This window comes from Lepisosteus platostomus, chromosome 20, assembly GCF_059453375.1.
Source record: "Lepisosteus platostomus isolate fLepPlt1 chromosome 20, fLepPlt1.hap1, whole genome shotgun sequence".
NCBI lineage: Eukaryota > Metazoa > Chordata > Actinopteri > Semionotiformes > Lepisosteidae > Lepisosteus > Lepisosteus platostomus.
This window is the reverse complement of record NC_142630.1, coordinates 6884310-6901860: the sequence shown is the minus strand read 5'-3', so window position 1 is coordinate 6901860 and position 17551 is coordinate 6884310. Positions and strand designations below refer to the sequence as shown.

General features: G+C 44.9%; 1 protein-coding gene across 2 annotated transcripts; it reads right to left on the bottom strand.

The window, feature by feature from the left end:
* Positions 1-2026: 2026 nt before the first annotated feature.
* exoc3l1 (exocyst complex component 3-like 1) lies at positions 2027-17551 on the bottom strand. 2 transcript variants are annotated; one of them, XM_088613746.1, is made up of 13 exons: positions 16921-17551; positions 12877-13037; positions 12162-12381; positions 10780-11464; positions 10055-10172; positions 9429-9554; positions 9152-9252; positions 7938-8048; positions 6403-6550; positions 4929-5051; positions 4212-4364; positions 3270-3421; positions 2027-2597 (listed from the first exon to the last, which is right to left on the bottom strand). In XM_088613746.1, the coding sequence occupies exons 1-13, from the start codon at positions 16952-16954 to the stop codon at positions 2411-2413; spliced, it is 2319 nt and encodes a 772-aa protein (XP_088469872.1). In that variant the 5' UTR covers positions 16955-17551; the 3' UTR covers positions 2027-2410. The 2 variants fall into 2 exon arrangements, with proteins under 2 accessions (XP_088469872.1, XP_088469871.1); XM_088613745.1 differs by having other exon boundaries at positions 4212-4367; positions 16921-17546.

Here is a 17551-nt window from a genome sequence, read left to right as displayed (position 1 = left end):
TCACAGGGCAGCAGAAGTATAACACCACCCAGTGCTTAGTGTTGCTTTGGCACAGATGCTGGCAGTTAGAGAAGGCTTTCTCTTCCTTTGAAACAGCAGGGTAGAAATAGTACAATTGTGTCATTCAGAAAATCCCCACAACAAACAGCTGGGAAAGCAGCATGTGGACAGAAGGATACACAAATCTGAACTGAATTAAAATACTGCGCAAAGAATAGAAAAGGCAAAACTAGCGCATGGTGAGCAGCCCGCCTGAGACTGTGTTCAGTTCATGTTAAAAAGATTTCCCCAAAAATGTTCCCTTTTGAAAACTTAAAGGGTGAACAAGATGGTCCCACGTCAAGGAAACTCACCTTTTTGGAGGAAAAAAAACTACACTTCCTGGTGAGAAAGTGGCTCACCAGGAAGTGACTAACAAGCGTTAGTGACGGGTTTGAAAACTAAGACACGAGTGAGTCTGCAGGTGTCAGAATGCCAGCTGTAGCATGTAAAATAAAAGGGAATGAAACCAGGACACAAGAAGAGGACGCTGAGAGGACAGATTCTGGGACGAAATGATCAACACAACACAGAGACTGACAGCAACACAGCAGAATTTATCAATAGTGTCAACTTTGAAGTAAATAAATCAACTATATATGTTCTTCAATGGTTAATGTAATGATATGATTTCCTGCATCTACCTTTTCATCCCAAAGTGCTTCACACATAGTAAGGGAATCGCTTCATCCGTTATAGAAAGGCAGTGTCCTGTCCACAGCCCATTGGTCTTCCAGTCTTTCCTTCCATCAGTCATGAACAATTTCTTTAAAGTTTGTGTTTTTATGGAAAAGCAGAATACAATGATTAGAATACAGTTACCTGGAACAACAAGCACAGCGAGAAGCTTTGCTGCCTCACTCCCCCAGAGTCCTGGGTTCGACTCCATGTGTTTGTTTCTGTCTTCACTGTATTGTGTTCTGTATGTTGCATGGGTTTTCATTGGGTGCTTCAGTTTCCAACTATATTCTATCAGACATGCCAGCTTCATTTGACTGTTTTGGACTGGACCCCAGTCAGGGTGACAGCAATTAATATTGAAGTTCTCTGGTTAGTCAAAAATATAGATAGAAAAAATCACATGATTCAGAACAAAGTCCAGAAGATACTGCAGTTCTCCAGGATTCGACTGTGTATCTTGGGTGTGTGGCTGATTATCCACTCATGCACGCTTCCTAATTGGCTCCCCAGCTGCTTCTGAGCAAGTGCAGTGCCTGTGTATCCTGACTGGCCAGTGACGCTGCCCCAGGTGTGACAATGCAGTGAGGGACATCAGCCACCTTGCAGGTTGGTTAGCAGTTCAGCATGAAGTGTTGCTGCTGTAAAAGCCACTCATATCTGCCTTAACACAGACTGAAAGTGAACGATAACAGTAGAATATACAACTGGTTACAGACAAGAGAAAGCCACCTGGGCCATCTAGCCAACTTGGTAGCAACTAATTCAGCCATTTTGTTGAAGGACTATTGGTTTTAACATGTCTGGATAGTTTATTCCACACTTCAGCAAACTCTTCTTTGCATAAAGAAATTTTACCTGTCCTCAGTTTTAGAGGTATTTCCACATTGTTCCCAATTGTGACCTCTGGTTTGTCTTTCATTATTGAATGGAGGACAATTATGGAAAATATTGGCTGGCGACCAAATCAACAGAGCCATTAAAATGGTACATTACGACCGTATGGCCCAAAACATTTGGGTAAAGAAGGGTAGAAGTACCAAGTGTCTGAGAAGACCCCCTTCTCAGCCAATCTCACCTTGTCTTAATTATTACCCTTTGGAGTTTGTGGTCCACAAATGCCGGTTCTGATAAAACAATACCATTAATGTAAAGCATTTTGCTTTGCGCAGGCCATAATCCTGACACCATTTTGCAGCTTGCTCTGATAGGATTGGATTCAACTTTTACACGTCCTTTTGTTTTCAACACACTTTAAGCAAAGATTGTCCATACTGAAGAAACATGGATAAAGAGAATAACACCAAAATGCCATAATAGTTCTGATTTAATTTTACTATACAGTAGGTGAGCATCAAACAAGTCCTAGGGCTCCATTTAGAGATGCAAGTAAAACACTTTCCAAAGCCTTGTTACATTAGACACATGCCCTGGGCTACAGTGCTGCTTCCAGGGTCTTTGGTACAGTATATGCGGAATGCATAATATCTTTAAACGCCTCAATCTTGTAATTATCACCTGAGAGTCCTTAATGCACATCCCATCTTGACTCTTTTCCCTCGACTCGAAGTTTTCTAGGGTGCTGCCTCAGCACCCCTGGCTTACTGAGTCGCAAGGAAACCTCTGCAATGGCAGCAGTCCTCTTTTCTCATTCCTAATGTGCCCCTCTATGGCTGTCTGCTTCCATCTGTTATCAGGCACACTTGACAGTGGGCAGGCAGAAGGGCATACTAGGAGGTGGGACGAGGATGTTGGTGAAGATTGGGCGGTACCCAGGGGGAAGGGGAGGGGCGCTTGTCTCCAGCATCTCCAGGACTGTCCCACGTACCTCCCTTGGAACGTCTCCCCTGACGTCCAACAGCACAGACACGTGCTCCTCACTATGTGGGCAGGGGGGAAATAAACAGAAACAAGCCAACTGAAATTCATATTCTTATTACTCCACTAGGTACAGGACACAGAGGAAGACTAGTCTATCCATTTTGATAGCTAAAACCTTTTTGAAAAAAATATATAATTAGATCAATCCTTGCTTCTTTCTATGTTTCCATTTGCAATGCATGTTTAGAGACATCTAGGGTTGCCACTTTCCCAACATTTTGGATAGGCGACTCCACAACAGAGGAGCATAGCAGCCTTGCAACAATCAGTTGTCAGTAGTCTTTGATCTTAGAAAACCATTCCAAATAATGTGGAGACACCCTTGTCTTACAGAACAACATCTGATCAACTGCAGGACAGAGGTTCGACTTGAACTCTGCATGCAAGAATGACTCAGCATATAGATGGAAAGATTAAAACTAGGATTAGTAAAATGAGTAAGGAAATGAAATGAGAAAAGAATCTGTAAGAACTGGAAGAATGAAGACACAAAAATAACAAAACCCCCCAAATCGCACACACACAGAACAATGGATGCACGCCATGGACCAAAGAAATTCTAATTCTAAACAAGATCCTAAGCATAACCATTAGTCCAGCAGGGAAGGCTTACAGAAAATGCAATGGTGCACTTGAGAAGTTTGCAGTATATGCAAAAAAATCATAAGAACCTGATGTCCGGGTATTTTGCCACCAGCCCTGATACTTCCAGGGTCAGCATGGAAGGGTCCTTAAGCCGGACGATCTCTGCCAGCGCCGGGAGCACTTTCAGCAGCTCTCCGCCCAGCTGCCTCTGACCGCTGCCACTCTCTTCGTTTCCAGCCTGCACTCAGACAGACACACTCATCACGGCCTCTATCCTCACTGGACCGATAGAAACACAGTACTCGCCCAAAGCACAGCTTTTATACGGTCAATAAAACACCACTGTCATTCAGAAGACTTATTGGACTCAGGTTTTGACATCATGAAAATACTGAAATAGGAAGTGAAGTCAGAACCTTTTCTCAGTTTCTGTAGCAGTGAACAAATCTAGTGTTTGTCCAGATTCTCCACAGGTTGAGTTCTAGTCCACTGCAGATCCACCCTCCTGTAATGCTAGAATACAATTATACAGGTGGACTGACTAGGTTGGGTAAAACACCATAAGAATGCACATTAGGACTTGAACCCACAACTCTGATAATAAGACTAGAGCTTATGATCCCACTCTGCCACCATTAAAAAAAGGGGGGTGGGGCAGCGTCTCTGTGGCGAAGGATCTGCGCCTGTGGCTGGAAGTTTGCTGGTTCATATCCCGCAGCCGGCAGAGGAATCCTACTCTGATGGGCCCCTGAGCAAGGCCCTTAACCCCAACTGCTCCAGGGGCGCCGTATAAATGGCTGACCCAGCACTGACCCCAAGCTTCTCTCCCCGTCTGTGTGTCTCATGGATAGCAAGTTGATGTATGCAAAAAGACCAAATTCCTAATACAAGAAATTATATATGCCCAATAAAGTGATCTTATCTTACCTTATCTAGAGCCCCAGTTACTGTGTTTTGCATTCCCATCCTGTAAGGCATCGCTACAGAAAGGTACAATTTTGACTCTGCCTGCAGGCATTTCCCCCTACCATGATCAGGAAAAGCTCCTGAAGCTGCTGTGCGTCCTGTACCATCCTCTCTGCAAGCTGCCCACGCTCCTCGGCACTGCGGCACACCATCCTCTTCTGCATGAGGGCACGCACATACTCCACCACCAGGGCCCACTGGCTCTCCGTGACCAGCTGCTGCAGGAGAGATAGGAGGAAATTGAAATGCACTGGCTTGCTGGAGCTTTCAACAGGGCCTTTGTCAAACCACAGACTTTCAGCCACACTGAGACATATAGCTACAATAAAGCTAATTACAATCAGACAGATTTCAAATCAGTGAGAGCAAATTTCTGTCAACGGCCCACCTACATTTTATTTCAACCTTTTTTTAAATGACACCTAGAAACTCCTTCCAGTCCACTCAAAAAGAGAGCCAGAGGAATGGTAGCAAATGCAGTGCTATGGTCGAATACAGGCCTACTCAACCTGAGAACCTACCAATCCACTCCATTACACAATTGTGTCAATTAATAGATGAAAGTTTGATATTATCTGCTATAATCAAGTTATTTGGTGCAGATATAGGGTTGACTTCAAACACTACATCTGTTCTTAGTAGGCACCATAATGAAAAGACGGCTCACAATGCTGATAGATGTGAACATGGTTGCGCAGTTTGCTCCAGACCTCCACAATAGTTTGAATTAAGGCATCTCATAGTGCAGAAGCAGTGAAGAAGAATGCACAGCATCTCACCTTTTGACAGGGCTCTCTGGCACGGCTGTAGAGATTGCAGTGTTGCTCCACAGCTCCACAGAGGCTGTCCATTAGCTCACTGTCTCCCAGCCATGAGCGGCACAGCACATGCAGAAACTGAGGCTGCACACACACACAAACATCTGTCAGCAGGGTGGTATGAAGGATCATTATCTCTGTGCTGTAATGGTAGCTAGTGCTCAGAGCTTCTTCATTATTTTTGTTACCTCCTTTTGCTCTTTTCATTCTTACATGCATATGTCATTGCCAATGTGAGAAGCTTGGAAAGAACTGGACTCATTGCTTACTTCTTTCCCCAGTAAGAAGAAAGTGAAGGAATCCAGCTTCCCTGGATTTACTAAACCACGGTACTAATAGAGAAGCAGCTACTGCCTGTCTAAAGTGAGGCTGCATTTGCAAGTTCAGGGATTGCTGCAGTGGGTACAGACACTACAAAGCAAACTGCTGATGTCAACAGCTGATGTAAAAATAGGTCTTGATTTCAGGTGAACAAGGGAACAGTAATTCTGTGGCAGTAACATCCACATAGCATGTTGTCAGGAGGAAATTGAACAAGGCAATCCTGTGTGATTCTTGATGAAAAGGGACCAATTCTTGTATGTTTTCCAACTCTTGCGTGTTTTCCAGTGCAGAAGAAGCTCTGGCACAGTGGAAACGGGAGATGGAAAAGGTGTATAGTATTTCCCAGATTGGATCTTCAAGACTGCTCTTCCAGAGGTCACGTCAAGACGTCAAGTCCAGATTGTATTGTTAAGTTTTCTGAGACACTGACAGTCTTCTTTGGTGAAATATGTCATTCAGCCGCCTGCTGAGGGATTTATAAGATGATTCTTCCCTGATAAAATGCTGCTTAGGTTTGATATGAAGGAAAAAGGTGTTGCCATGATACAGGAGTTTCATCAAGATCAAGATACTTGTAGATGTGTAAATACAGTAGGTGTTACTGGAAATGACTGCTCTGCCCTTTTGCCCATGTGCTAAATCAGAGAGCAGGAAGCTCCTGCTTTCTCCTCACCTTTGCCCTCTTCTTTATTTTCAGTCAGCTTGGTGATGATTGCTGTGCTGTTCTTGATCAGTTCTTGATCTTGATATTTCCCTCCACAAAGAAGATAAACCCTTAATTGAATGGTGGTCTGCTTTATGTAGCCCGGTAGGACTTGTGGTCTTTACCTCATGGTGTGAACTTATGCAACTGATTTCAAGAGGGAAATTCTGGAGCTGTATTGTAATGGTCCTATTTAAACATTATGAGGTTATCTTTGGTTTAGATTATCTTTGGTTTAGATAAGGGTGTTGTTTTTCCCTCCATTGAGTGAAAAACAGAATATTCTATTTTATTATGTATACTGAGGACAATGCTATGATGTTGTCCTACTTATAAAAGTTATTGCATTCATTATAGTAGGCTTTACTACTATTACTATTAGTGTACTATTATTGTTCATCAAATTACCTGCACTTCCCAGAGCAGCTCATCAATAACCAGATGACAGGCTCTCTTGATGGCCTTCTCTAATGCAACATGAGGGCTGGGAGGGGTTCTGCTGGAGAGGCAGGGGGAGGCTGAGCTACGTTGCTGCTGGAGGCTCTCAGTAGCACTCCTGTAATACAAAACACTGACACTGGGCAAGAGCTAGTATAGCACAGTGGTTACAGCTCACCTGATCACTGTAATGGGAACACAGAGCTGGACACAGCACTCAGAGTTCCTGTATAATAGAACACTGACAGTGAACAATGTCCCTTGCTCATTCTGTTTCATAGACAGAACAAAATGTACAGTATGCTCGTACTGTGACTGTTCTTGGACACATACTGTACAACCATCTACACAAACAGTCTACACTTATTATGTGAACTGATGGGACATGCACCGTCAAACAAACTCAGATACATTCCATACACATAAACAGGGACAAAGTTGCATTCACATACTGTATACACTAAAGACAGTCTAGACAGAGCTGACACGATAACAAAGAAAGACCCACGGACTTGTGAAAACCAGCTAAGCTTTAGATCAGTTTGTTTTTGAAGATGAAACTTTAGGGGTAGGCTTGGGAGGCAGGAAATATATTTAAATCCATCTAATGATGAGTCAATCCCATGTTATTTTTAACTGGGACTCGCTTCCGTCTGATAAATGTGCTCTCAGATATTACAGTTATGTAACGGAGACATCGTCTCAATGTTTAAACTGAAAAGCTCCAGGGCAATGTCCTCTGTTACAGTACTCTGGCACAAGTGTGTTATTTCTGGCCCAGAAAGAAATCTGCTGATATGTATTCTATGTGCATAACTCCCAACAGCAACCAGAGTTTCCTTTAATTTCTCCCATTGAAAAACTAACCAGGTTTGGCCCTGCAGAACTTCTGAAATCTGACAGATCAGGCTTCATGGATTCTATTCTAGACAGTCAATAGGATGGTTAAGATAAAGGATCGATATGGATTCACACCAGAACTGGTCTTACCATATTCAGACATATCCAGAGAGACACAGACACTTTCATGTTGTAAAAAGAAAAATTGAAAGACCCACCTACACTGCTACACACAACTACACACCATCTTAAGAACCACACTGGTACTAGCCAAAGACATACCATTGTACAAATTCAGACATAATGCCACAGACCTATTACTCACTTGCTAAACTTTCACACCAGTAGCATCACACTCATACTTAAGAGTAGGCAGAGCCACAAACAAGGAAGGAGGAGCTCTAGAAAACAGGCACAAACAGTTAAGCATTCAGCAAGATGCAGATAATGACATATTGGAAATTAATGAGGTAAAGGAGCTTGACTGTGTCTCTCTAGGACCTGAGCTAGACATATCTGGCATATAGTATTTATGACTGTTTTTACTTGTGGTTACGTGATAGAGATTAAAGACCAATATTTCTTTCTCTGTTAATGCACTGACAAACACAGTGGCTCCATCACAGTGCCGCCTGTATTTTTGTGTTTTTGCACAGTGTCCTCACTTCAGAATGATGCAGTTGTTGATGGCCGCCAGCAGGTAATGAACGTAGTACTTGGGGGTTGTCCGGTCCTTCTGGTGCTCCTTCCCAAAGGCCACCAGTCTCTCCTGAAACCTGCAGACGTACCACATTAATTAACCCATCCGCTCCACGCTTGATACTGCCAGTCTGAGCCAACCGAGCTGCTCTGAGGTGAGAGTCCCCAAGAACATGGCTTCTCATCCAGGGCCTTGCTTCTGCCCACAAACCCTCATCTATCATGACCTGCATCTTTCCTCCTGTTCCTCACAATTTGGGGTGTGAATCATAATGACAACACCTTTCCAGGGTTTTGTAACCAATGTCTGTGAAACACCTTGAGCTGTGCTCTCTAAGCTTCACTTGTGCTCCCTGAAAGGCTCAATCCAGAGGCTGTGTGGATGGGGATGTGATGCATAAAAACATCAGCTCTGGCTTCCAAGTTGCTCAACAATTTAAAACAATTTTTGTTGATGGCAGTTTTGTGTTGGGCCGAGTGGGACTTTAGTTTTCCCTATATTGGTGACACGTACTGTAATTAACCAAGTGGCACTGGAGTTGAGCTGGCTTGAGTCTGTCAGGGCATCTTTTGCACACCAATGTGACAACGGTAACTACATTAGAGACACACTCGCGCCTCGTCCTGCCTGCCTGCAGTACCTGTGCAGTGAGGAGCTCTCAACGTGCTGAAAGATAAACGGCCCACAGACACATGGGAGCGCTGGCAGGGCGCATTGGTTGAGCTTCAGTAGCTCTGTGTGTCTTAAACAACTGGGAATTTCAAACTGGTTGAGCGTATAATAAAAACTAAATGAACAAACATGGCAAAATATAGGTTCCTTGAAAATTGTTTTATGAACACTTTAGTGCCATTGCGTTGCATACCCACGTTTAAGAGCTATGATTCAAAAATACAGACCGGAGCGCATAAGCAACATGGAATGTGATGAACTAGAATCCAAGATGTGCAGTGCCGTTAGAGTCAACACACCCTTTCCAAAATAGCATATTTTGTGGCCTAACAGCCCGAGATCATGATGTATTAAATCAGCATTTATTTTACCACACAATGTCCAAGTGAAAAACAATTGCTCAAAAAGTAATTACAAATGAAAACATAGAAAAATGGGTTGTATAAAGGCAATGTAAGTAATAAGATATATCATTTTTAGAGGGTGTGCTGTTGTAACTCGCAATACCTGTTAAGAAAGCTCTCCATCTCATAGAGCCCCATGAGGATAGTCTGGTCTCGCAGTGCTTCGCTGATCATCAGGGCCACACGTACATTTTCCTCCAGCATCTGAAGTGTGGAGGTCAGAGGTCATAGCAGAATGTTTCAGCTTGGTCTTGCGCTTTGATTAATAGGTTTTCAGTTTCATGAAAAACTGAAAGTGTGTTGCACTATTCCATAATTATATGATGAAAATGGCATACCATGCTATAGTTGTGAGAGGGTGTCAGAGGGTTGTACTGTACCTGGGTGATGATGGTGGCCATGCTGGTGTGATAGAAGCCTTCATGATCTGTCTCAGGCTCCTGGTCTCTCTGCCAATCTGTCAGCTCCACCTCTAGAGCTTTATGCATCCACTCTGACACACTACTCTGCAACACACACATGCATGCAGTTTCGATCAACCCCCCCAAAAACTCAAAGTATACGCACACCTTCCTCATGACATCCAGTATACTGTCAAAGTGACCCCTGAAACAAAGTATGGTACAGTTACAATGCCCAGGATCTCAAGTCAAGGACCTAATAAAACAATGAAAAACAGACTAACATCCAGCTCAATTTAGACAGTGCCTGCCTGTCTCAAACCCTTGATCAGCTCCTGTCATGGAGGACCTGCTCTAAGTAAACCAGATTCCAAAGCATAGGAAGGTATCTTACTTAAGATTCCACCAAAGCCTCAAATCAGTGGTTTGGACTCACTTTGTGACATACAGAACCATCCATTAGCTAAATAAATGCACAAAGCCTATTGAAACTTCAGCTCTTTTGAAATATCCTAACATAAAAATAAAAGTAAAGAAGAAGGCAGTTTCAGAAAATTAAAAGTTAAAAAACTGATTGTATTCCTCACAGTGGGGATCACACCTACCCTGACGGTGTTGACGTATTTCATCTGAAGTTTCTCCAGTGCCTCCTGCGATATGAGGGGTTTCAATTCTTCAGCCTCCACCTCTGAGGAGAGGTCTGGATGGCCCATCATCTCCGGGCTGCAACAGACAGAGCCTGGCATCCATCATGCTCTGCAATTTCTCTTTATGTAATTTTTCTCTATGTAATATTTATAAACACCCCTTGTCCTATTACTTTGGAGGACAAAAGTGTGTTTTGCTTTAATAAAAAAGTGTGTTTTTGCTGCACTAATAAATAACTTCAAGGGTTGATTTTGGCATGACAAAATTAAATTTAATTTGTTCCTAACATATTATGGCTTTCTTGGCATTTATTTCCTATCCTATTGTTTGTAGGTCCTGCTGATAAATATGACCGTGACCTCTATAAGGTCACTGCTTACAAAAATACCATTTTAATTGTTTATTTACTTTAAGGTTTATTCTAGATTACATATAATGCAGTGTATGAAATGTAGCAGACAGAAAACACATAATAATAAACCCAACAATAAGCCAAATCATCTAAGAGCTCAGCAGGACACATCATACAGGAGTCTGATAAATTTTCAGCTAATGCAGAAGCCTAATATGTTTATCACTCACACAGGGGTACATGTGGGACAACTCTGAAATTGACCTAGATTTGGAGTCATGTTAAAGCTTAACTATCTAATGTTACCCAGTGGAGATCAGTAGGACTGACCCATGGTAGATGTGCAGCACCCATTTAAGCACTGTGAAGATCTCACTGCTGTCCAGATCCCAGCTGATGACCTGCTGGAGGTGGGTCCACAAGCACTTGTGGCACATGATGAGGTAGGTGTGGGCGATGCGGTAGTGGGGTGGGCAGCACTGCTCCAGCAAGTGCTTGACCGCGATCAGATCGCTCATGATGCTGTTCTGCAGCGCAGTCAGGTGGCTGGCCAGGCCGGGCCCCCGGATGTCCAAGTAGGTGGCACGGAAACGGGTGGCGATGGCCTCCTCGATCACTCCGAAGAAGCGCGCGCGCCACTGCCGGGGGCGCCCGGGGGGCAGGAGGGCACGGGATCCGGCCGCGCGCTCCTCCAGGAAGGCCTGGTCCATACTCTCCTCCCTCTCGATGATGCGGACGGCCGACACGAAGGGAGTGGGGTCCTGTCGGACCAGGGAGAGCCCACTGCCGATCACCGCCCACAGCTCCGTAGCCAGGGCCTCGCCCAGCTGTTTAACGCCCGCAAAGTACCCCAAGACCAGGGCCTCCTCCTCTGGGCTCGGTGCACCCCCTCGAACCCGCTGCAACTGCCACAAGACGCTGTTTTGCCAGCTCTCCATTTCCATTAGCCTGGCGTGGGCCTCCAGGAGCTGCCTCGTCTTGATCAGACGCCGGGTTTCTGCGACCACTGCCGGTACTGGGAGAGAGAAGCCCACAGACTTTCACTGCGATGTCTTTCTCAGTCTTGCTCACACCCAAGGTTTTAGAGTCTCACACCCACCCACTAGACTGAGTTTCCTCACCGAGTCTGTCCTCTGTACTGTGCACATCACTGCCCACAGCCAGATTGCCAGTTAATTCAATTTATACAATCCCTTTAATGAATGCTTCCCTACACCATCCTTTCACTTCTGACTTGCAGTTGTTTTGGGGCTCATAAAGCTTAGAAATGAATATTTTCCATTTTAAAGTGCCCGATTTCCGAACTGCCCTAATATACAGTAGGTACTGTACACTGTTTTAATGTTCAGGTGTTTTTAACTGCTGAAAATGTTCCTGATTCAGGGCTTAAAATGGATGCTAAAGGGAATATCTGGTATAGTCCATAGCACACTGTTACTTAGAGGGAAAAAACTCGTCTCAAGATTTACCAGATTTACCAGACAGCATCAGTAAAGTCTCAGGTGGGTGACGACCCTGGGTCTAATTACCAAGGGAAAAAGCCCTAAATAAAAACAAATTAAATTGGAAACGAAAAATAAATTGCAAAACCGATTAGCAGTTCAAACAACTGGTTCCTGTACAAAGAGAAGCGGCCTCTCGGCTCCAGGAAGCAGACGTGTGCGTTAAAGTGAAGTGTAAAGGTTTAACCGCGAGGCGGCTGGCCTTCTCACCGGAACAGAGTCGAGGCAGGTTACTGGCGGCGGCCAGCAGCTGCTCGTGCCGGAAGGCCACCTCCCGCAGGTGGTCCAGGGAGCGGAATCCCTCGGCGTTTTCCTGCGACCCCGCCCGCGCCTCCTCCAGGGTGCGCGCCGCCTCCCGCGCCGCCTCCCGGGCGCTCCGCAGCTGCTCCAGCCCCCATCCCACCCCCTCCAGGTGCGACTGCACGGCGGACTGCGCGCCAAGGAGAGAACGGTCAAGGGGGGCCCCGCCCGCCCGGCCGCCTTCGTCTAACGCTTGCACACAACGTCCTGGCTGCTCAGAAACACTTGGGGAGTGTGAGATGGGATTAAAACTACAGCACAATCTAGGAGCCCTTCAGGACCAGGCTAGGAGCTCCTGCTCCCCAGCCATCATATCGAACAGGGCCACTCAACAGGGCCGTTTCCAATCAACTCCATTACTGGACCTTGAAATGACCAAGCATCTTTTGTCCCTTCATTGCTATATTAACTCAGCAAGTTGTCAGATAATTCATTCAGCATCCTGTGTTAGTAATATCCAGTAAACTAAATGGACTGGAAGGACCATCAGGTGAAGTTGCCCCTGTCTACAGATGCTCTGCGTAATTACCATATGTAAGCTAAAATTTAAAGTGCCGAGGGATAAAGTTCTGCAAGCTAAATTAAAGGTCCTGCATAGGGTAGGCACCTTCTCTGCTCTGTGTACCTTGAGCCTGAGCTGTATGGAGGCGGTCCTCTGGGTCTCCCTCTTGCGGTACTGCGCCAGTCTCTCCAGCTGGTCGGGCCTGTAGAACACTCCTGATGCCCACTTCAGCGCGGCTCCGCGGGCCAGCTTCTCCGCCTTCTCCAGCTCGGGCCACACCTCGCCTGCGGAGAGACGGCACGGGCACGCACACACAGCTTCAGCAGCAGCATTCTCACTAAAACTCCCTCTTCATCACCTGGAAAAAGTAGTCAAAGGCGCGACTCTAAAAATAAATGCTAGAGCATAAACTAAGTGCTCTCCTCTGGGGAAAAAAGCATATTTTCTCTCTGGACATGGTGCCTCCTATATTTTGCTTGTAGAGCCTCCTTGTGTAATACCTGTGCCACTCCAAAGGGGGCTAAAGACATGATGAGGAAGACCCTTCTGACACAATATCAGAATCCTGGTAGTTCTGCACACAAATCACACGAGCTGCTCAAATTGCACTCACTCTCAGCCGCTTCAAGGTGACTTACTAACTGAGGTACTTTGCTGCAAATGTGTTCTGTAGGTTGACTCATTTGTCACACAAGCCTGCTGGGTGCTGACTTTGAAAGCAGCCCATTCAGCAAGTGCATCCCAATGGTACACTGGCAGCATTTCCAACAAGGGCTCAGACAGACAGAGCGAGAGAGTGCTGCATCAGGGCTGGGGAGCAGATGCAATCACAGCAGGGTATTCTGACAGAACCACTAATGGGGCTTTTACATCCAGACTCTCAGCTGTGCTCACAGACAGTCCCAGAGCTCTGCAATACAGCACTGCCAATGAGGGGAGTGAGACGCACTACAGTATCTAGGGTCTCTAGAGGCTCTTCTACAATGTCATACATGACATAATAGAAGGCTTTCACCTTCAAGCGTACAGAATAGAGCTCTCTTTTTCTAGTTTTCACTTATTTCAGTATTCACCTGGATCAACAAGGAATTATCTGTGACCCCGCATCCCATCAGCTGACTTCCGCATACAAACGTGCATGATCTGCATGCAATAATTTGGGTTAAAATGTTTTAAAAGGAAGCCAATATTTTAAGTATCAATAATGAACCAGTTATTAATTCAATGAAGGGTTCAAAAAATAAAAGCCAAAGAAACAGGCTCACAAGGAGTCCCATCCTTGATGTGGGGGCTACACTACTATATGGCCTTAGAGCAAGTGCATCTCAATAAGTAAAGGCCAATGGGAAATTTAGCCAGGATGCCGGGGTAACACCCCTACTCTTCAAGAAATGCCCTGGGATTTTTAATGATCACAGAGAATCAGGACCTCGGTTTTATGTCTCATCCAAAGGACAGCGCCTTTATACAGTATAGTGTCCCCATCAGTACACTGGGGCATAGTACCCACACAGACTGCAGAGTGAGCACTCCCTACTGGTCCCACTAACACCTCCTACAGCGGCAACCGTAGCTTTCCCAGGAGTCTCCCATCCAGGTACTAGCCAGGCTCACACTTGCTGAGCTTCAGTGGGTTGCCAGTTGTGAATTGCAGGGTGAAATAACTGCTGGCTGCAACCATATTTAACAACAGTTATGAGAAAGCGACCTCAGTTTTTAAATGTGTTTAGATCAGACATCAACTTAGGAGGTTCATTTTCCCTTGACTGCTATCTCTCTCAATTCCCTTGGTAAGTTTTAAGAAATAGTTTGAGCAATGCCTGTCTTAGGCCTATTTACAAAAGGAGAGTGCATAATAAACATTGTAAAACTTTTAATGTTCCTTTTTGATCCAAGCTCCAGTTTGTTTTGAAGTTACTCTCAATGCACCTGTACTACAGTGCACATATGAATTAAAATTATCTCCTCCACAGCTTTGGAGAAAGTCTTCAACATCAGACCCTTGATTCAGAAGATCAAGCCATTTCTTAGAGATCTGATTTCATATTGTCAGCTATGCCTTTTTGGAAAATTGTCACTTTTGACTCCATAATGACAGGTTTCCAGCATAAATGCAATGCAGGGGCTGTCCTGCTGGGGTAGTAGGTATGTCCTTCGATTTGGGTAGTTTTAGTAGAGAGTTGACAAAGCCTATGATGAAATTTACCAGATTTTTCCAAATGCAGTAACAAAAGTGTAGATAAAAAACCATGTCTCTCAATTGAACAATAAAACCCTTATGCTGGAAAAAAGAGTGTGATCTGTCTTGTGCCACAGTTATGTAAGAATCATATGAGTTCTGTTTCTTTTTTAAACTGCGAAGCAGAGGTCAGGGCTCTGGACTTGTGTTTGAACCCAGGTCGGCAACTGCTGTTGTACTATTGAACAATGTACTTGGCTCATCCTCCAATAGACAAATATATGAATAATAAAGTATGGCAAGGCAAGGCTCTGGCTATGAGGCTTTACTGGCTCTCTTCCTGCAACTTTGAACACTGATGCAAGGGTGGAGCAACCAGTAGACCAGATGTCCCAGGCACAGTTCTCGAGATGGGGGGGAATCATGGCCTTGAAAAATAAAGTTCTGTGGCACCGAAATGAGAGCATTTAATTTAGCACCATTCCTTTAAATTGCATCGAACTGGAGGAAAGTTGGAAATGTGTTGAAGCACTGACTCCTGATTTAACATTCATTTGTAATTGCGACAAAGCAAAAATGTTCAGATTTCAACCTTCTATTTCATCTTTCACCATCAAGTTTCAATGGATTTATTTTACACAACAGTATTTTGTAAAAATCTCCTCATTTGTACCCTTTAAGGGTTTTAAGGGTATAAGAATGGTTTTAGTTTCGTACTTGCTTCCAGACAAAGAGAATGTTAGGAAAACTAAGAAAAGGAAGAGCTACTTGAGACAAAGGGAACAAGCTACACTACCATGTAGTTGAAGCCACCACCTGCTTTGTTTCAAAAATTGGTTGGAGGTGATTCTGAGATCAATTAGCTGTCGAAAGCAAAATAAATGGGTAGAATGGTAATCTCTCATTTGTAACTGTATATCCTTAGAAACTTTTCTGACAGAGAGTATAACCTTGAAACTGTGGGGGACAGCATGGTGGTGCAGGGGTCAGGTCTAGTGCCCTGGGTTCAGACCCTGAGTGTTATACAGTAGTATCTGTGTGGACTTCTCCCTTTGTTCGCATGGGTTTCCTCCCAAAGTCCAAAAACATGCTGGGACGTTAATTGGCGTCTGGGAGAACTGGCCCTGGTGCGAGTGTGTGTATGTCTGTGTTTGTGTCTGTTTGTGCCCTGAGATGAGCTAGCATCCCATCCAGGGTGTATCCTGCCTTGTGCCCTTTGCTTGCCATGATAAGCTCTGGCTCCCCACAACCCTGTCCTGGACACAATGGTGAGTAGATAGACAGAGGAACAGATGGGAGGGGGTGGGCTATTTTTGGTTCTGTTGCTCTTGGTGCCTTGCTCTAAGTAAGGTTCCATTGTGCTCCTGCATTGCACTAGTTGAATCATGACTTAACTTCACAAAACAGGCTTTTCAAAGCCAGGACTGATTTTGGCATGCTTTTCTAAGTACTCTGAATTCAGGAGGCCCTCTCTGAGTTCCTATCGACAAAACTAATAGTGACAAACATGTTGGCTGTAGTTCCTTTAAAGCGGTCTTTCACAGCCTGGCAGGAGGTTTTTTAGAATTAACCTCGCAGAGGCAAGATTTGAGTGAGCTGGATTCTGTATCGTGCGCTTCAGGGAACTGTTTGCTGAGCTCTTCACTTTGAGAGCCTTTCGCCTATAATTAGTTCATCTAGCGACATCATCAGCAGATACAGAAAGAGAATCATTCACTGAAACGCACACACAAGGATACCCATCCAGCCCAAACAGCAGTTAGACTAGTGTGAGCTACGATGCTACACCGATCTTACACACTGTCACTGATCTGTATAAGCAAAGTTTTGCTGTGATGCTGCTTAAAAGCCAGGATCTGTGTGGGACAAACCCTATGCCTTCAAACAACGAGCGAGCCCTGAAGTGGCACTGTACGAGTCTTTTGTCACAAACAGCAAAAACAACAACAACACTAAATCAGCCCAACCCCACTTTGTCCTGCAGTTACCTTCAGTGTGGCCTGTCTCGTGGTCATCCGACATTCCCCGTGGCTGGGAGCGACTGCAGCAGTGGCGCAGAAGACGTCCAGGTGGGCTGCACCCCACAGCAGCATCCAGAGAGACCAGAGAGAAAGATACAGAACGCCTTCCTCTCCCAGATTTCCAGACACATCCTCCGAGGAGCCCGGCAAGCAGGAAGGGCGAGAGAGAGAGAGAGCAAGAGAGAGAGAGAGTCCTCTGGAGAGTGCAGAGCACAGATGGCAGGAAGGGGAGGGAGGAAGGGTTGTGGGCTGAGTTTTGTGTGCAAATTCTTGGTTTTTTTTTGTCCTTGAGCGTGTGGCATAGAGATCTCTGTGTTGTCTATTTTTAAGTCAGTCAGGGTTTTGTGTGACCAGGCAGCTCCTACGATCAGCTGTGCAGTGCTGTAGGGAAGACACACAGATGTCCATCTGTGAACATCAGGAGAGAGTTTATATTTGTACTCCAGCCGGTAGGAAGTTAGGTTCTGTCCAGTCCTCTCCTGACTCTGTTCCTAGTTTTTGAAGTGTTTTAAGAATCCTTTGTCTGTGTTTTATAAGATTAGTTTGTGCCTGCTTCAGCTGGCCAACTAAAAAACTGCAGACCCACCCACCTCTCTCT

Bases quoted from the DNA above. Each gene is read 5' to 3' on its own strand.
- exoc3l1 (XM_088613745.1), bottom strand. From the start codon at position 16,954: ATGTCGGATGACCACGAGACAGGCCACACTGAAG. The intron at 11,465-12,161 runs GTGAGAAGGCCA...TCTCTCTCCCAG, and splicing joins CCTGCCTCGACTCTGTTCCG to TACCGGCAGTGGTCGCAGAA. The intron at 4,368-4,928 runs GTGAGATGCTGT...TCTCTCCTGCAG, and splicing joins CCAGAGAGCCCTGTCAAAAG to CAGCTGGTCACGGAGAGCCA.